Source organism: Pithys albifrons, chromosome 5, assembly GCF_047495875.1.
Source record: "Pithys albifrons albifrons isolate INPA30051 chromosome 5, PitAlb_v1, whole genome shotgun sequence".
NCBI classification, from domain to species: domain Eukaryota; kingdom Metazoa; phylum Chordata; class Aves; order Passeriformes; family Thamnophilidae; genus Pithys; species Pithys albifrons.
Window position 1 is genome coordinate 50300740 of NC_092462.1, and position 21267 is coordinate 50322006.

At 37.0% G+C, this 21267-nt stretch overlaps 1 protein-coding gene across 1 annotated transcript in view; it reads left to right on the plus strand.

Moving 5' to 3' along the window:
- The window catches only part of YIPF7 (Yip1 domain family member 7), a 29846-nt gene extending 9407 nt beyond the window's left edge, over positions 1-20439 (plus strand). The window contains exons 2-6 of the mRNA XM_071555201.1: positions 8527-8643; positions 9344-9510; positions 11211-11356; positions 15802-15983; positions 20030-20439. Coding sequence (XP_071411302.1) covers positions 8528-8643; positions 9344-9510; positions 11211-11356; positions 15802-15983; positions 20030-20192 — 774 coding nt within the window. The 5' untranslated portion in view covers position 8527 and the 3' untranslated portion in view covers positions 20193-20439. The remainder of the gene's footprint in view (positions 1-8526; positions 8644-9343; positions 9511-11210; positions 11357-15801; positions 15984-20029) is intronic.
- The last annotated feature ends 828 nt before the right edge of the window (positions 20440-21267 follow it).

Genomic DNA, 21267 nt, shown 5'->3' on the forward strand with positions numbered 1-21267 from the left:
TTACTCAGGACACAGAAAGGAAGCTGAAATTTTGCTTGAAAAGCCCTTTAGGGATGCCAAATTAATTTATGTGTTTTTCCAAAAAAGTAAAACTCACTTTCTGGAGTTAGCATTCCCTTTATGCAACTTATAAGCCATAGATTATTGACACAAAGTGCTTATTCTAAAGAAATAATTAGAGGTTATCCTTAAGAGCTCTGTGACCTCCAAACAAAAAACCAAAAATAATAACAAAAATAGATAAATCAAGATTTATTGATTTATTTATTGCTGTCTTTTCTGTTACATACTAAACTTCATTTGCCAAAGATAAAATAGTGCTGCACCATACTCCTTATCTACCTGCTTTGGCATTCTCCACAACTCTTGAACCTGTTGGCTAATTTTAAATATGTTGAACAGAGGCAGATCTCTTAGTAGATTGTAAAAACTCTTAAGTTTCTACAAATTTCATGAGAACAAGTAACTACTACGAGGTAAGAAATCTAAGTACCTACATTAAGACAAAAATGAAAACACCTCTTCTTGTTACACATCAAATAATCAACCTGAGAACAAGATATTTTGTGTGATTCAGATATAAAAATCTTCAGCTGAAGTTTTAGGTTTGCATTTATTTTACTGCTTCCATTGGAAAAATTTTGCATAGTGCAGATACATATTATGAGTCAGAAACTGAAAGGTTTCTCTCACAACAGAGGCAGGAGAACAAAGACTCCAATCAGAAATAAAAGCTGAGTGGAAGGAAAAGTATAACTGAAGTCATACAAAGCTGTATTTCCGTAACTGCTGGATGTCAAAAAATCCATCCCCCATAGAATTAAGGATAAGTCTCATGGGTTTCTGCCCTTTTCTTAAATTCGAATGTATAATCTTTTGTGTTGCTTTGCTGCTTCACAGATACAATATGAATGGTCATATAAGTCAAAACAGAAAGTCTCTGTTAAGCAGTGACATTGATTGAATGCATGGGGAAGAATATGAGTGCTTCCCATGAATAGTTTTCTAGTCTTCTACTAATACTAGTTTATGGACTTCTTGAGTTGCATACTCTTCCTATGCATTTAGTAATTCTTGTTGGATTTAACTTTCATAGGCTTGTCCCAGATAATAACTTCCTTTTACATGTTCATGTCCCCATAAACATTTTGTTTCCTTGTTTTTAACCTAAACCCCACACTTTGTGGCTTTTATTCTACTTGCAGAAGAGTCAACAGTTTATCCCTATCCACCAGTTCATGTCACCTAATTTCATAACCCACTATTTGTCGTTGCTTTTCCAGCCCCAGGACAACTCACTGACCTGGTTGTTCACACAAGGAGTGTGTTTGACACACATCTCCCCAGCCCTTCTCTCAGCATGTCACCGTTCCACTAAACACTTTTTGAGGTAGCGAAGCTAGACCTGCTCACAGTATTCAAGTTGCCAGTGAATCACAGATACATACAGTGATATAATGGTGTTGTCTATTTTACTGTCTTTTCCTAATAATGGTAGCTCAAGTTGGTTAAAACTTGGTGCTAATAACACCAAGGTCATAGGTTCAATCCCCTGTGTGGGCCATTCACTTAGGAGTTGGACTCAATGATCCTTGTGGGTCCCTTCCAACTCAGAATATTCTGTGGTTCTGGGTCCCCTCCAACTCAGAATATTCTGTGGTTCTGGGTTCCCTTCCAACTTGGAACTATTCTGTGGTTCTGGTAGATTTGTGTTTGACTGTTAATCGGTATCGGTAAGTACAACCACTCATACAGGAACCCTTGTTTGTTCAAGTCTAACAGACTTGTTCAGTGTGGAAAAAAGAAAACACTAATAGCTTAGGATTTCACTCTCTTTTTTTCCTTTTTGCCTCTTATCCATACTCTGAAGACCTGTCAGAGGAAAGAACTGAGGTCTTAGATGTGTCTGAAGCCTGTATGTATAAAATTAATTTAGCAGCCACTTTATGTAATGTAAATAACTAATTTGGTAAAATGTCCCATTTCATAGAAGTAGTAAATGGTATCATTACAATTTAATTTTCCTCTCTTCTTTAGGAGCATATTTTAGTAGCATCCCACTTACAAAATTATTAATGGGGCCTGTAAATGTAAGTAATTAAGCCTAAGTCTTACTAAATTGATCCTTAACGTGATCAATTTTTACATTTGAAAAACCTATAGAATAATTGACTAATTATTATAATGGATTTTCCATACTCATCAGTTTATTTGAGTAATGTAGGGTCACATGGCTGATTCTATAGCCAGAGTTATATAGTATTTTCCGTCTTCATAGAATCATAGAATCATAGAATCGATTTGGTTGGAAAAGACCTCCAAGATCATCAAGTCCAACCCTTGGTCCAACTCTAGTCCATTTACTAGATCATGGCACTCAGTGCCATGTCCAATCTCAGTTTAAAAATCTCTAGGGATGGTGAATCCACCACCTCTCTGGGCAGCCCATTCCAATGCCTGATTACTCTCTCTGTAAAGAATTTTTTTCTGATATCCAGCTTAAATTTCCCCTGGCAGAGCTTAAGCCTGTGCCCCCTTGTCCTATTGCTGAGTGCCTGGGAGAAGAGACCAGCCCCCACCTGGCTAGAACTTCCCTTCAGGTAGTTATAGACAGTGCTGAGGTCACCTCTGAGCCTCCTCTTCTCCAGGCTAAACACCCCCAGCTCCCTCAGCCTCTCCCCATAGGGCTTGTGCTCCAGTCCCTTCACCAGCCTTGTTGCTCTTCTCTGGACTCGCTCCAGCACCTCAATATCCTTTCTGAACTGAGGGGCCCAGAACTGAACACAGTACTCAAGGTGTGGCCTCACCAACGCAGAGTACAGGGGAAGGATCACTTCCCTGGTCCTGCTGGTCACGCTATTTTTGATACAGGCCAGGATCCCATTGGCCTTCTTGGCCACCTGGGCACACTGTTGGCTCATGTTGAGCTTCCTGTCAATTAGTACTCCAAGGTCCCTTTCTGCCTGGCTGCTCTCCAGCCACTCTGTGCCCAGCCTGTAGCGCTGCAGGGGGTTGTTGTGGCCAAAGTGCAGGACCCGGCACTTGGCCTTATTGAACTTCATCCCTTTGGAATCAGCCCATCTCTCAAGTCTATCCAGATCCCTCTGCAGAGCCCTCCTGCCTTCCAGCAGGTCGACACTCCCTCCCAGTTTGGTGTCATCAGCAAATTTGCTGATGATGGACTCAATCCCCTCATCTAAGTCATCAATAAAGATGTTAAACAGGACTGGACCCAATACAGACCCCTGGAGAACACCACTCGTGACTGGCCACTTTTCCCTGCATCTATTTTCCTTTTCAGGAAAGGTAGGGGAAAAGGTAGGTAAACAAAAGCCTAGGAGTCTACTTTAGGCAAAAGTTTTGAACTTTTTGCAGAAATTCTCACATTTTTTCATCAACTCTCTTCATCTTTTTTGTTTGCACCAGCTTCAATTCTCATTTTAGTTTTTGAGGATTAGACCTCATCCAAACTATTTTCCTTGTAGATTATTAACATCCTGTGTACCTGTCAGTCAAAGTAACGCTATATTCACATTCTGTTGCAGTCACTGCAAAAATTTTCAGGCTCTTCTGTTTTGAATTTTGGTTTACCATTTACTAATAGCTGCAATGGTCTTTTTACTGTTTGTTTTCTAGTTTATCCTAACAGATTCTGGTCAACATACCTTGTGACTGGCCCTGATTGGGAGATTTTGTTTCAGTGTCTGCTAGTTGAGCTTTGCAAAGCTTCTGTCCTGTAAGGCATCATTAGAAAATCTCCTTTCTTTTACAATTACATTCGAGACACAGCAGATAGCACTTATTTAATCAGTAAAATGGTTGTCCCATTAAGCAGTGATGGTTATATGTCTGTTGAAGCAAAATCAAGTAAAAGGCCTTGTATAAATACAGGTCATGAGTGGTTACCTTTCCCAACTACAAATCTTGTTAGGAAATAAATTAGTTTGAAATGAGCTAGTTTCCAAAAGCCCATGTTGTTTGGATTCATTGATTCAGTTATTTATTATTTGAGCCCATCATTTGCTAGGATCAATCTCATGAGGACAGGCCAGTAATTACTCAGGCATCTTATTTAGCCTTTTACAAGATGGCATATTTACTTAGTTTTCATCTTCCCAAACTTTCTTGTTGTTTTGTAACTCAATGACAGAGAAACTTTCTAACAACTTCTAAATCTTTTAGATGCAGAATTTTGAATAGTGATTTTAGCATTTCTAATTAAATGCTTCTGCCTTTTTGTTTTATTCATCCCTTTACTTTTTCATTTGATAGGAGCATGGTAGTAGTGGTATGATTCTGTCTGCTTTTAATACATTTGTTTCTATCAGTCATTTTCCTATCAAGTACTTAAACTTTATTTTTAATTGTCTGCATCATCATTTCCAACTAATATTATTTTCCATTTTTTTATTTTATATGTCCATTTATATGTATATATACCCCGAGAAATTAATGTAATGTGTAATTCCTGTATAACAGGTATCATAAGCTACACAATATTTTAATTTTATTGTGAGAAATATATATATAGTTCAATTTTAAGTATAGTTTGGGGTTTTGATTTTTTCTGTTTGTTTTGGGTTTTTTTTTTAATTTACAGGTAGCTTTCTTTTGTGATCCACTACTAATCGTATTTTTTCTATTTAAATTTCTTCTCTGAAGTGTTTCATCTGATAATTATTACTAGTTCTTAACTGGCAGCCATTATGCATATATGTTTATATATGTATATACACACACACACATGCACATGTATATACATTTGTATGCAGTGAATATATTTAAAACTTTTTCCATCAGAAAGTAGCAGAACTAACCAAATCACTTTTATAACTAAAATGAACAGGCATAACCCTAGCAAATTAGGATTTTTCTGTTCCAAAAATAATTTTTTAACTAACTTCCTGAGGGACAGAAGGTAGTCCTGTATTATTCCCTCCACTGATTTGGTTTGAACAAGACCAAACCACATTACCTAAACTGAAATAATTAGACATTATAGAGATTAGCAGTTTGCAAAGAATTGAAGCTGAAAAATTCACCTTGGTGTGTGTAACAGCATGAACTGTTATTCTAGAAATAGCACGAGAGAAGTTTAAGAGCATGAGGGGGAGCTGTGATAAATACCATAGTTAGAGTACCCTTAATTTGCAGAAACAAATGTTATATTTTTCTGCTTCTCACTGTCCTCTACTTCTGCATTCTTTCTTGGACATACATACTGAGCAAAACCTTGGTAAGCTTCCTTTTCACTTTTCACTTTTTCACAAACATACCTATATCATATTTCTTCTATAGCATTGTGAGTCCTGTTCTAAGAGGGCTTGGTTATTTTTCTAATGAAATGGAATCCTTTGGCCTTCAACATCACAGGTTTGAATGGGTACCTGAGGCATAGATTAATTACCCGATAATGTATATCTTTAATGTCCTATTCCTTTTATTAAACAGCTCAAATGCTCATTTGGGAAGCTATCCAATAAAAAAGTGTAAAAGGCATTCTTTCTTATGACTAGTTAAGGATCTCATACAAAAGTATGTGTAAATAGAAAAGCCCTCTTTGAAGTTTAAATGCTATTTAAAAATCCATACTATTCTACAATTTTTTTAGTAGCCAGAACTATAGAACAGAGGTTCCTTGCCCTGATCCTGGCCTCGTGGGTGCTGCAATGTTTTGCAAATGGACAAAAGCTCCTGAAGGAAAGGAATATGGAGGTGTGCATGGAGAATGGGGTGCTGGCATTGGATTAGCAGATGCCCCTGGCCTGGCAGTGCCTTCACCCTCCTTGCCTCTGCCCCTCTGGTCCCCTGGAGCATCATGCTCTCCCCAGGAGACACACAGTTGAAAGCTCCCTCTGCCAACCACAAGCAAAATCTCTAAGTGCTGGAAACACAGCCTCACATACATATATGTATTCACCCCAGCAATTCAACAGGTATTATTACACATCATTAAAACCTTTTAATACCTAACAGCTCAGCTTATGAGGGTTCCACCAAGATCTTCATAGGTATCTGCTTAAGGAATATAGATTATTGAGCTGAAATATATGAAAAAGTATTTGTTAATTTTTTGACTCTTTCCTTAGAGGTTCCTACCCTTTTCTGCTCATTGTTGTTACCTCTTGGTAAAGGCTAACCCTGATATTGACAGGTTGTGGGGTTTTTTCCTTCATGTGCATCTGTTCAAAGATCAAATTTAGAATGTTATAAATAGCACTAAGCTCATCTCTGTTGAAGCAAGAGGATATTTTAGGTCTTCTCCAACATGTAAATTCAAGAGACTGGAGTTTTCATCAAATATCTTAAAAAGTAAGTAACCTTAACTCCAAATTCTTTTTGAAAATAGATTTATCTTTTCTGAACTGTTATACAGATAGTAGTGTGTCTGGTCAAGGAATTATTTCATTCCTTATAGTGACAGCAAAGAACATTAAAGGCTTACTGGAACTGAACTATTGAGGTAGAGCTACCAACTAAAGTTTCTTAAAACATACTCCATGTGAAATCTTCATTGAAAAAATGCATGAATGGTGTGCAATTCCAAATAAAGCCACAGTAAATTACTTGTAGCCTGCTACAAGTAATTTCTATTAATTCATATTTAAAATGTAAAAATTAGTTCTCTTCTAAATTTGGAAAACCTGCATGATTGATCAACACTTAATAATATAAGAATAATTTCGAGTTTGCACTCTAGGTAAAAGAAGGAATAGGGTCCCCACAGATTAGTCTGATAATTGGAAAAAATCAGAAACTCCAAATATAGCATTTCAAGGTCCCTGATTAAATACTAATTTTTATCTACAGAGATTGGCAAAGATCTTTCACATAAGCAGTGTGTGCTGGATAAATATTGAAATAACTGTGAGAATAACTGTGAGGTCAAAAGCGTATTTTACCAATGGCATTTGGAAAGCTGGAAATGAGGGGAAAAATAAGAAAACAGGAAATGTTAGGAGAAATGAATGTCTCACCTGAAAATCTAAGTAAACCGTATATGGATATGGTTATCAGCCACGTTATTTAACTTTTTTGTGTGTTTTAAGGGTTTAACCACCTAAATGCTAGCCAAGTAGTGAAACACATGCATACATCTCTGCATTTTACAGGCAAATCCCATTCAGACTATTCCCTAAATTACTAAAAAAATTCATTTGGGAGGCGAGAAGGCTCAGGGGGATCTCACCAATGAATATAACCACCTGATGAGAGGCAATAAAAATCACGAAGCCAGACTTTCCAAAACCTGATTGGAAATGTCCCTAAACAGCCTACTGTTGGTGACCCTGCCTTGGGAAGGGGCTTAGACAAGGCAATGCCCAGAGGTGCACTCCAGCATCAACCCCTCAGGGGCTGGGAAACTCCCTGGGAGGATTTGCTGCTCTATGTGCAGGTATAGCATCTTTGTCACCTGTGGCTCAGCATAAAGGTAACACTGAGGTGAAACAGGGTTGATGTTTAATTTTTGTGTCTCTGGAGGTAAACCTGCCAATTTTGAAGCTCTTTTGTGAATTTATAGCCACCCATGTTAATACCGTGAAGCACCTAGACCAAATGTAAGAATTAATACAATATCTTGCAATTTGAAAAAATAATGTCAAAAGGTACACTATGTGCTACAGAACCAATGTGTTTCATTTCTTACATTGCTTATATATGGTCCAGACAACCAGTCTTGCCTACACACAGGAGACATGAAATGGGCCCTGTGTGTGGAAAATTCAAATAGTTATAACAAGTTAGTCAGAATGCAGAGAGGGAAATGGATAAGTTGTTCCTTTCTTAGTCTAATCAGTCCATAGCTACAGAACTGAACTACGGATCAGTAGGAAAGAAAGACAGGTTTTAACATGTTTTCTTTCCTCAAGAAATCATCCAATCATCAATCCGATTTAATCATCCACTATGCAGTCCTTTACAAGGCATGTCTCTAGCCAGTGAGAATGTTCCCCTAGTAGTATTTATGCACCACTACAGTGTCCTGAACAGAAATCACAAATTCTGTGAACATACTTGTTCTTTTGTACTGTTTTATAAGATTAACATATAATACTGCAAAACATAATAGCTGCAAATAGGGGTTGGTTTTGAAATTTTTTTACTTCTTCAAAACATTAAATTCTAAGGATTCAGATATGACCAAACTTTTTTTTTTTTTAATTGAAAGTAAGACAATGAACTTGGTTTAAAACAATGGTTTACTTGATACATATGTATATATTATTTCAAAATTACTTACATTATTTCTGGTAACAGTAAGAAGAGAGGAAGTCTTTTATACAATTTTTCAATTAATATAACAAAATTTACAGGAACTGGAGATTAATTCCATGTGTTCCAGCTAAAAAATGTAAAGGGTCTTTTCTTGTCTCTTTCAAGTTATCATGAGCTTCTGCAGAAAGATTACCTTGACTTTGTGGCTTTAAGATTTGCTGTTTTAATTTAAGTTTAGGACAGTTCACATAGATTTTTGGCTTATTGCAAAGGCTGTTCACTGATATTTACAATCATTTTCCAATCCAGAATGTCAAATTTTGAACAGTTTCAGTTTGACTTCTACCAGTCGAATTACACCATAGATGATCAGGAAGAAGGCTGTGACAGCTATGGCTCTAATGAAAACTTCTCTGGAAGCACAAAGTAAGTATGGGTGTTGTTGCAACTTCCCTCTTCAGCATCTGATGGTTCCGGGGCTGGCTTTGGCGTTTGCAGGAGCAGGAAAGGACTTCAAGTGATTATCTAGACTTTCACAAAGGCAGAATACTTATAATGGAACTTTTCTTTTTAAAGCATTTGGTTTCATGCAACTTTTAGAAGTATACATGTTACAGGTTGTTTACCTAATGGAAGTAACTGACCTTCATGTTATTAATGTGAAATTTAGGGGACATTCTGCAAGAAATTCTTTAGGATCCTTCTCAGATTCCAGAAAAAGTGTCTAAATAATATGTCTCTTTAATTAGCAGTATGGACGTATCTAAGGAGTGACACCGGGCTGCTGGGTGGAAAGTCAGGAGTGCCTGAATTTGTGGTTGCTGTCATAGCTCCTAAATTCCCTTTCCCTTCACACCCAGCCTGGGCATGCCTAGACTGTGCCATTGCCTGAATTGTGTGGGCACAAAGTTGGTGCAATGGGCTGAATATGCAGAGAGTTGCAGTGAAGGAAAGCAAGTAATGGTCAGCGGCTCAGCTCTCACTAAGCACAGCAGGTATCGTGCCCAGAAAGTTTCCAGGTTCCCCAAATTGAAAATACATGAAAAATTGATGTTACATGGTGAGTTGCTCTAAGATATTTATCATTCCAATTATGTGTTTTGCTGTGGTTTGCTTCTTGTCCTAGGAGCCAAACAGGAGAGCAACCTCCAGCTGGAGCTTTTGCCCCATCGGACATGCTTCTGTCCTCTAAGAGTTACACAGGTCTGATTTTGCAGCCAACATCCAGTCCCAACACTCTCTCTCATCTTGGTTATGCTAATGGATTTGATGAGGAACCTCCTTTGCTAGAAGGTAGAAATAAACCCACAGTTGACATGCATGATTTCTGGGGGTGCATCTACTTTTCTTTGCCGGCTACTGGCAATCACTAGAGAAACTGCAGCAGAGTTGCCAAGCCTGGCTGTGTGAGCTTCACCCAACAGCTCCTGGCACCCAAACCTTTTCCTTCTTCAAATTAACCATGGATTCAGTCAGTCTTATGGCATTTAGAGCATGTACTTTACTACCACTAGATGACAGCATAACAATAAGTTTTGCATTCACATTTCCAAATCTTTTTTTTTCCCTCTGTGTTTATCATGCATGCATGTTGGAAAATCTATACTTAATAAATACTGATAATCATACTTTTTGCATATCTGGTGATACATTTAATAGTTTGATGATGCTAAGTAGCTTGTTCCAGCAGCAAAGAAATTGAGAAAGCTGCTTTCAGCTTCAATTAGTTGATCATTTAACTATATGAAAAACATCATTCTTTAAGATAACTGAACCATTCTAATGCTAGTGGCTGATTTTGTATTTTGCAAAAGACTTGTGCTACACTAACCAAAAACGAAAAAAAAAAAAAAGAAGAGAGAGAATTTGTCTGTGATTATTTCAGCTTATTGTAAAAGGAGAATATTCAGCCTGCTGCTTTTGCATGCCTGGAAGGCAAGTGGAATTTTTACTACTTAAAAGGTACTACTACTGCCTTAAATCCAGCAAGATCAATCTGATACAGATAACTGCTAGATCTCTACCTCTAAGACCTCCCCATGCAGCTCACCCTGTGAAAAGGATGTTGGAATACAACAGTTTGTGATCCACAAAGCTTCAGAGCTGTTCCTATGCACCACATAGATATGACCAAAGACACACATATTAATACAGAATAGTTTTATTTATATATTGTTTGGGCTGAGCTCAAGATGATGGAGAGGTGGAACAAAGACTTGACTTTCCAAAAAGAACTAACACATTGTCAGTCTCAATCACTCTGGCACCAAGTTCTGAGCCTTACTTTTCCCTTACTGGAGAATCTCAAAGAAGATGATTACTCTTGCAAGCTGAAGTGTTTCTCCAGAAGTTATGAGACAAATCTTTGCCCCAGTAAAGTTAATGGCAGAATTCCCATCAATTTTATTGGAAAAGAATTTTGTTCTGTTTCCAGGGTTATCAGTAATTACTTTTTAAATAAATTATTTTGTTAAAAAAAGCTTCTCAAACACTGTACAAAATATTATTAACTTGCCTTGAAGAGACAAATGTCATTTTTAAGTGCCTCTGACAGTTCAGAGTTAAGGCACATTTCTTGTCAGATTTTCCAAAATTAAAATATATATCTCTGTCCTCGGTGTTTTAGAGTATCTTAAAATCTGCAGTTACTGTTAATTAACATATTTTTCAACATCTAAGTTAGTGTGGCCCTAGATATATATGTTTTAAATATAGGAAAAACAAATATTACTTAAAAATTCTGAGTGCATTTTTTGGTTCACTGCCTAAAGTTTGAATTAATAAAGCAATATTCCAATTTGTAATCAGAGCTGACTCTCAAATATACTGAGTATACAGCAGGGGCATCATACTCCTACTACTGAATATGTCATCCTACAATATTATCTTCATTGAAGCAATTTTTTTTGTGTGGTTTTGTGGTATGTAAAGGGTTTCTGTAAAAGTGTTGTTTTCTTGTGAGCAATTAACAATCCTGAAATTTCTTGTTGCAGAACTTGGGATAAATTTTGAGCATATATGGCAAAAAACTTTAACAGTTCTAAATCCAATGAAGCCTGCAGATGGCAGCATTATGAACGAGACAGACCTCACCGGACCTATGGTTTTCTGTTTGGCCCTTGGAGCAACACTGCTGCTGGTAGGATGTCAGAAATCTTTACAGATTTCTTTTCTAACAAGCTAATGCTAAGTTGATAATGCACGTGAAGTTGCAGAAGATATAGTACTGGCGTAAGATGAGTCATTTTCTGCCATTTGTTCTGAGAGTATATGTTAAAAACTCTCCCTGCTTTGATAGTACCTGCATGAAGTTTAAACATAATGTAAAAGTAACACAGGTGAAGTGATGTATTACTTCCAGTGGAATAAAAAGCTTACACCATTTTTTTGGGTAGGATTTAATGTGAACAAAGGACAGATCTGTGCCATGTACAACCTGGAGAAGCTCTGAACAGCCAAAGCATATCACTATGTGCTAGGTAAGGACCTACCAAGGAGGTTTAAATGAGGTAATAAAAAGACATAGCAGACCAGCACAGTTTTTCCAACACTCTTGCCACCGTTTTGCAATTATCTTCTTTATATTATTTTAGGGAGTGCAGAGCTATTAAAAAAAATTCATATAGCTAGAATAATTGTGGGGGTGGAAAAGGAAAGAGTCTTTTTCTTCTCACCTCAAATTTGCAATACTTTCCTATAAATTCTGGTAGTACTTTCATAATTTATATTCTTTTTTTCTACATTGTCTTCTTAACAAAATATGGTAGCCTGTATTTGACCTTCTTCCACTTTATGAATACAGCTTTCCTACAGGAGAAAAGTTTAACAGGGATTGTACACTTTCCCAAATTTCTCTATTTATCACTGACAACAGGGGTCTCCATTGTTGCTGAAATACAACTCTGATTGCCAGCAGCCATTCATCAGACAGGGATAAGGTGGGACCACTCTGGGAAGGGCTTTACTGTTCTGCAACTGAGGAGAGAGAAATGGTTCTCTAATTCTCCATTTCCTCTATGATAAATAGTGCTGAATCAGAAGGTTCTTACTCCATTTGTAATGTCAGTGCAGTAGCTTGAATGTGCAAACCACAATAAAAATGGCAAGTATTACTATTATTTATGCCTCTATAAAAATAAAAATCTTTTAAGAGGGTGGAAGAAGTGGAAGGAATGGGAATAAAAGGAAAAGAAGGCAGGAAGCTAGAGAAGACAGGCTATTTTCCACATGGAGAAATAAAGATATGATGGTAGTAAAAACAGAAAGCTGAATTAATTATAATCAAAAAAATGGAAGGAAAGCTAAGAGAATGAAAGAATGGAAACAAATGTTTTCTGTTGATTTTTGGCCCTGAATAACCAACAATTCTGATGAATATTAAACTATTTTTATTGAAATAAGTACTTTAATTATCATATTTATTCTGGGATATTAAGCATTTTAAGTGTCATTAGAAAACAAACTTCTATGCCCCAGTTTTAGGCCAGCAGAACTCATCTGATACAATCCAGTGTTTTTATGCTGCAACTGCACATCAGTAAGTCTATGGGTTTTCCATGGGCCATCTTACAAATTCAAGCTGCTTATTTTATCTCAGATGCATTTGAATACTGAAGTGGTTCTTAAGCTGTGTAAACAATGATATCCTTCTGTACTTAAATTTTAAATCTTTTCTAATAACACCAGGAACATAATTTGATTGAGAGCTTGTTTCCAGAAATAATTTATACATTATATATATTATGTTTAGTTTCAGCTTTTTAACTATGGAAAATTATGCAAAGATATTCTTCAAATGGTAGTAGCTCTTACAGAGAGAAAAAGGGCTTTTAGCACGGCAGCGGGATCTTCCTCATATTAGTATAACTGTGCAGCCCAGTTGTAGGAGGAGACACAGAGGCAGCACAAAAGTTAGTGGAAGGCTGAGTCTCAGCTGCTTTGCATTTTACATAGTCATTTGTATGATATCAGACTTTCCCATCCACTTCAGCTAAGGATAGTAGTACCCACTCTAGGCAGATGCAAGCAAGCACACATAGTCTGACTTTCTTCTAACCTTGTTCTTTCCGCAGGACAAATTTAGCTCTTTCCATTCATCAAAGCCTGTCAGACTAATCAAGCCTGATTCTGGCTTTGCTTGCATCCCTGTGAACTGGGAGTACTCCTGCGTATGTGATTCAATATATTTACATATGTTAAGAAAGACGACTAAAATTGGAACCATGTTCAGCTGCTTTTGTTTTTTTCTCATACCCTTGCACCACAAACCAAAAATTTCACCAAGTGGAGATTTCAGCTAGCTGGTGGTGCTCCCTTCATATCTGGCTCAGAGATTTCTTAGTCTTAAACTAAACTGCTAAATAGTGCTGTGTAGAATAATTAAATACACTGAAACAGTCTAAAATATAGCTTGTAGTTGTTTAATTTATTTCAGACAGAACTTCTCTTAGTTGGTCTATAGCAAAGGCTGCCCGAAACCATTGTGGATGTTAAACTTACTACAAATCACTAATGACTGAAATTCTAAATAATAATAATCTGAGCTAGTATTGCTCTTCCAAAGTATCTCTAGCTATCATTAATTTTATTTGTTGAAGCGTTTTCCTGATTATATTATAGCACTAGTATGCAAATGCCAGCAGAGGACGCAGTACCTAAATAGGATGATTTCTTACACTGTTAGTTCAGGAATAGATTTTTTCTAATGGTGGAAAATAGTGATAGGGGAAAGGCCGGCACTCAGGATGTGCAAGGATGGCTGTGCCTGTCTCAACCTTGAGGACTGGAACCAGAGGAGAACTCAGCAGTGAGCCAGGTCAGTTTGCCAACAGGATAAAATAGCTGCTGTAAAGTCAGGTCTTATTGATTCAGGTTGCTTTTCATGTAAGTGTGCACTGCTCTCCAACCAGAGCTGGTGAACTGTCACCAACCTGCAACATCAGGACTTTTAAGTTGTGTCATCACTAGGCCAGGCCCTCTCACCTGCATTGCTTTATGTCTGTCCAGCTCAAATATTGCTGACATCCAGTGGTCAACTTCCACATGCATAGATACGGGAAGAAAAGACAAAGAAGAAGGGTCCTCAAAATTGAATTCCCCCGGATTTTATTAAGATGTATGAATAAATAGATTTGGAGGTCTTCTTATTTATCCTTAACCATCAGAAGGTATACTAGCAAATATCACAAAACACGAAAAAATCTTCAACAGTGTTTCCACCTAATCCATCACAAGAGAATCCAATCACAAGCTACAAAACTTTTAGAAAACCGGGACTATCTATTGGTTTTGATTCTCATGTGATTTAGCCCATGCAATATATAATATATATATAATATATGTATATAATATATGGTGTGTGCAAGTATGTAAAGATGTGTTGCTATGTGTCAGAAAGGTGATGTATAGTGGCCCTTCATTTGAGAAGTTTATTCCATAGTCCTGAGTTAGTGGTTGGGTTCCAGGTTGGAGCTTTCTCCTTCATGGATGCATGCTACCATTAGGATACAAAGTTCCAAGACAAAACAAATTGTTTATATCTGATTTATGAATGATTTTCTGATGTATAGATGTGAAAATGACAGTATCGTATAGCCAACATTCAGTATTTAATTTATTAGAAGCTTGAAGAGAGAGAAAAAAATATTCAACAGTCTTTTGTGACTTTATTTTGGGGAGTGAACAATGCGCTTTTGCCTGGAGGTGATCATTCAAACTGACGGCAGGAGTGGAAGGAATTGGTAGTGTTGTGGCAACAGTTGCCTGTTTTACTCGCTTTGTGGATAAATTAGAAAACATCTAGCTCTGGTCTTCCAGTCTGGTACCTTTCACAGGCATTACATTCAAACAAAGGAATAAAATCTGGAAGAAAAAAAAACTCTGGGAGTTATTAATTTGTTAGAACAAAAAGAAGAACGCAAGCTGACAGTTAATACTCAGGTTTGTGTTGAAATGAACACATTGTATTTATCTAAGCCCCAAGATGTGTCTTTCTTCTGGTAGTCAAAGGAAAGAATGGTCACGTTCACCCTCAAAACTAACATAGTTTTAGCAAAGTTTGACTAATTTTCTGCTGACCTCCTTATAGTTGGAGGTTTATAGTAAAATGTGAAGCATATCAAGTAACCTGGGTCATTATTTTACTTAGGACATTTTTTCACAGCCCCATATACAGCTATCAAAAAGATGTTTCCTGAGACTAAAATGAAATTAAATTACAAAATGTGCTTTCCATAATTTCTTCTCAGTTTGTTCCTTCAATACTTACCTCCCCAGTTATACTTTCTCAAGTCTCCCAACCAATTCCTGTCCTCTTTAGAGCCCAATGACAGTAAGATTGAGAATCAGCCTCGTATCTTTAAGTTAGCAACAACCATGTCCTCTCAGTTTTACCATGGAACTATTTTTATGCAAAAATCACCCAGAAGCATCAGCTGTGGTTTACAACTGAACTGATGTAGGCAAAGTGGAGAGAGAATGTAAACAAGAAGAAGTAACAAACCTAAACCTAATTCTGTCTTCTCCCATTATTTTGCAATCACTTGCTCATTTCCAGCACCTCATGCTTACTCATATTTATTCCAGGCAGGAAAAGTTCATTTTGGCTATGTCTATGGCATGAGTGCCATTGGATGCCTTGCTATGCATGCCCTGCTGAACCTGATGAGCGTCTCAGGAGTCTCACATGGCTGTGTTGCAAGTGTTTTGGGCTATTGTCTGCTGCCCATGGTGATCCTGTCCTCTTTTGCAGTTGTCTTCTCATTACAGTAAGTACTAGTCTATTGCAACAGGAATCCTGTGGAAAGTAGTAAGTCAGAAGGCTGGTGTTGTGCAAAACATTTTCTAATAGGTTAGGCAGTAAATTTTAACTTCTGAAACTGTAAAGCAAAACACCATTTTCTTTGTGTGTGTGGGTGGAAACAGATAGAACTGGACTGTTTGAGAGGGATGATAGATACTCATTTTAACATGAGTCTTTATTTCTACTGCTTCTTGCTTGAACTGAGAGTTCTGTTGATTTTTGGAGCAGCCTCGGATTTGATTTTTGTTTTGCAAAGCCAACAGCAACCAGTCGGGTAGCAATTTTGATAGCAACTGCTGAACTTTGGGCTTATGTAGCTGGTTCTGCTATTTCTTTTTTATTCATAGTATAGGAGTCTCATCTTTATGTTTTCTTTCCTTCTGTATAGCGACTTCTGGAGAGAGAATGAAATAATCAAGTAACCCTTAGTGATTTGGAGAATTAGAACAAGTGTTTAAGATGTAGTAGAGTTGTGTATTCTGAAGTTGAACTTGGTGGTGTAATTGCAAACCTGAAACCAACCAAATACATTGAAATATGCCATGTGCAGTGGTGTATGTATCTGTGCCTGTGTGGGGAATTGTTCAGTCATATGTCTGTGGATAGGAAACCTTTTGGCAAGCTTCTCCTTCCTCCCACTTTGGTCAGTCCTTTCACATACAGACTGTGTTTACCTCCTTGTTCACATACAACAAAGTACAAGAAAGTTTCAGGTCCTGCCTGATGGCCTTGAGTACTTTTACCTGTTGTTAACATCTTATTAGTGGTGGTTTCTCTCCTTAGTCTTTGTTGTTCTCTCACATTTTTAACTCTCTAATCTGCAACATATGGAACTTGGCAGCTGATGGGTAAGAAAGTGCCCCTGTTTGTTTCCTTTAGAAAAGCAGTATTCTTTCATATACATATATATATTTTAAGGAAATGATGTAGTGGAATGAAGATTTTGGCACAATTCTTGTCACATGTTTCTGTGAAGCTATGATAGCTTACCCTGACCGTATTCCATATATTAATGTGTTTCTGAGCTGTCCTTGATTAGATGGATAGTAGTGACACTGAAGAAGCCATCTATTCTCTGTTCTCCTACAATTCCCATATTTTCTTGATTAACCTGTTTAATAATCCAGCCTAATAAAATGTGCAGATACATAATGCTAAGACAGATGGGGTGAACTCCAAACCAGCTGTTACGACTGTGCAGGGTGTTCTTGTCTGTACAAGGAATCCCCAGTCACACACCACACATTTTTATAATGCTGTGAATTTACAGGAAGTACATATTTTGAAAATATATAAATATTATATTGTGATAGCCTTTAAAAAATTAAACTGTTATTTCTAAAATGAATTGATAATGTTAAGTACCTCTTGACAGGATTCTGCAGTCCATTCTCATTTGCTATATATGAAACTGCCTGGGCACAGCAAGTACCAGGTTAACTGCTGCACACATGCTATTAAAATTAAGTGGCAACTTCTAAATCCAACATATGCTTTATTATTTTTAATCTAATAACTTTTTTAAAATGGCAAAGGAAAGACAGCAATACATTTATGGGGGAGTGGTGGTGGTAATATTCATAAAAAGTATTATTTCTATTTCAAAGGGTAAAGAACTAATCTCAATGTTATTTTCCACAGAAAATATACCTAATAATAATTAGATATAATAATAATGCACTCATCTATTGCAAACATATATAAAATAATAAAATGACATATGTAAAATAATAAAATAATTCTCAATTTTCATGATTAATTTCACTGGAACTAAATAAAGCAATATATGGTACATTTTGGGTGCTGAATAACAAAGAGAAAACTTGCATGGAACTAGATATGTTTGTGCCCATCAATCCTGTTATCATCTCTGAGCCCAAGTTGATTAAGCCATCTTTCTGGCCTAATCAACAGACTTTTTTTCTGGACACCCCCCCTAATTCTTTACTATAGAATCCCCAAACAGAATGGCCTAGCTATTTCTTTAACTAAACAGTGAAGGAGATGAATGTAAGGGTGGAGAAAGAAATTCTTAGACCCAGCCAAGGCAAAGTACCTATTTAGTGACAGCATCTGCAGGATAATGAGAGAAAGAGTAGTGGAAAAGGTCCACTCATGTCTGTCCCCCCATCTCAATCTCATGCCAGTACAACCTCTTGATCACTGTGAGCATGACATCTGCCTTTTGCCCTTCCTCTATGCTAGAGGATTTGACCCTCATGGATAGGCCAGAAAAAAACTCTCTGTCAAACCGTTCCTTTTGGCAAGAACAGGTTGTTAGATTGAGGACTGAATTTGTAAGTGCACAGATGTATCTCTTGGTTCCAAAATGATTTTATGTCACCTTTCCATCCTGTTCTCTGCCAGTCCATTGGACTTCAGTTCAAGGCAGAGCAGACACAGCTCTAAATTGTGCTACCCCGTGATAGTCCCCTAAGGAGTTATTACACTAGTTGAAAACTGTCATTGCTGTTGCTGTTGCATCCCATCGCTCTGCCAGCATGGATACCTGCTCAAAGAGCTATCCATACTAGCTCTGAATTTCTGGCTCACTGTTTAGGTGAGCAACTTAGCATCTCCTCTTGGAGCAGAGGCCTGAAACTTGCTTTACAAAGCTCAGTGTAATTTCCCTGAATGTCACTGTACAGGTTTAAAGAACACTTAAACTGAGGATATTAAATCACATGGTCTTTAATGTTTTATTTTTAACGTGTTGAAGTTGCAGTGAGGTGCTGAGTCACCATAAAATCAATTCTCTCCTTCCTCCCTCAAAGTCCCAACAGCTGACAACACTGAGTACCTTATTGGCCTGGAGACTAGATTGCTAAGAAATGAACTATTTTGTGTGATGTGTTTGCATTAAGTAAAGTAAGTCAATTGCATAAGGAGAGCTTTCCTCATCATGGTTTAGTTGCAATAATATTAGCGGAGATGATATCTGATAAAAAGACCAAGCTAAGTATATGCAGTTTGTTTCTCTCTTCTGGTTCTGTTAACAGTGATGCTTTGGAAGAGTGGGGCACCAGGAAGGCCTTTAGGAACTGGCAGAGGTTCATTCTTTCTCAAAGTCCTTGATACTGACATAGCAAAAGTGTGTAACACAGCTGATCTCATTATGTACTTCAGCAGTATATTACGCACATGATCTCATGCATTTTACAGAAGCAGGCTGTAAATAGAGTGCAAATAAAGCATATGTGAAACATTATTTATTGGCAAGATTTTGTCCCTACAGTGTTTAATAGCAAGCCTTTTGTAATCTACAGGAGTATTTCAGCAAGCTTTCAACCATAGTCCCTTAATCATCAGTTCTCCAGGCCACCCTGGTCCTGAGAGGGGACAGAACATAACTGCAGCAGGGCCCAGCTGTCACCACAGGGCAGGGTGGAAAATCACCATTATTCAGTGTGCAGAGAAGGATGCCAGGATGAGCAAAATATTTTTCCTCAGTGGTTCTATTTTCATTGCTTACTTTATACTCTGTGTGCTCCCTTTTTTAAAAGGCCAGTCGAGCTTTTTCCTGGGAGACAATAACCAACTTTTTGCCCATCCAGCTGACCTATGAGTCTTTAAGAGACTCTTCTGAGGGTTCAAGACACACGTTAAATCTGTGCTGCACTTTACAAAAATGCAAACCCTCCAGGTCATCAGGATCCCTGATGGAAGATTAGGTCTGTAGTGTCGTTTTAGAACCTAACAACTTCTACAGAATGATTTTGGCTGAAATAACAATCTTTGCTAACTTTAATATTAAACTTTATCTTCTGGAGTCCCAGAAGATTTATTTGCTGAAGAAACTAGTTTTTTGTTTATGGTTACAATTTTAATTTGTTCTTGTACTTGACTTTCATTACAATAGTCAGTCCTTGGTTCTTCCAGTGACTGTTACCTTACCAACAACAAGATGCCAGACATGAACTTGAGTTTGGTAAGATTTGATGCTACATTTAATAATGTGTGGATTCTGTCATATTTCTTTTGTGTTTTTTGTTTTTGTGTTATTTCTCATAGGGGGATCCCAGGAACTTTGTTGGCTCTGTTTATTATTGGATGGTGCAGTTTTTCAGCCTCCAAAATTTTTACCTCTGCACTGGCTATGGAAGGACAGCAGCTCCTGATTGCGTACCCATGTGCTTTACTTTATGGACTTTTTGCACTTTTAACAGTTTTTTGAGATGTAATTTCTCTTAGTCTTATTACAGTCTGTTCATGGTTGTTGGAGGAGCAAGGAGTTATTTATTAGATTTAGATTATTTTTAGTTTGCCTAGAGTTGCATTAAGTTCCATTAAAAAATTATATTCTATGACTTACTGTTTTTTCCAAATGGCTGATAATGAAATAAAAAAATCAAGCTAAAAGGTAGATGGCCCCAATAATAGCATTTTGATAGTCTGATAGTCTTACAGCTTAAAAAACATGTACGGGGTAGGTAATAAAAATGAAAATAATATTAAATAAATTATAATTAAAAGAGAAATTCTGTTCTGAGTGTTTATTATACAATATATATGCTAGAGAGTAACTGGAATGCAATTATGTAAATATTTAATGGTCATAGTAAATCAAGCAAAATGCATATTTATTTGTTTAAAAAAAAAAGCAGCTTGCCATCTTATATAATTGCTAATTAATATCCAGAATGTACATGTGCGGTTTGGGGATTTTGTTATAACAGAAGACTGATTAGCCTTGCTTTGTGATATTGAAAAATTACCAAAGAACAGGTTGATACAACAGAGGGAGAAAACTAGGAATGTTGTCTTTTTTCTTTCTTTTTGTTTTTTTTTTTAAAGAGGTGTTGCTGTACAGAACATCATTGGACTGTTTGTAATGTTATATTTTAAAATTACCACTATACCACTGCCTTCTGTAACTGCAGAAAAGCACCACACAAAGTAAAGACCACTCCTAAAAATGTCTCCTGAAAGGCAGAATTTTATTTGAGGAAGAAAAATACAAACCTCTATAATTCTATCTCCCCCTGCAAAATCTCTTTGCTGCTTTTAGTTTTACAGAAACCAAACATTTTTATAATGGCAATGAAGCACAGAATGAACAAGATGATGCTTCAAAATATGATATTAGAAGTATCAAGACATCAAGAGGACTTGGAGATCTATGTACAGTCACAACGAGAACTAAATCAAATGTGCAGTGGTAGAGAAAATGAAGGTAGGTGTAGACAGAGCTAGGAAAAAAATAGATGTAACAAAGGAAAATGTGAAGGAAATAAACTGCAGCAGATTAT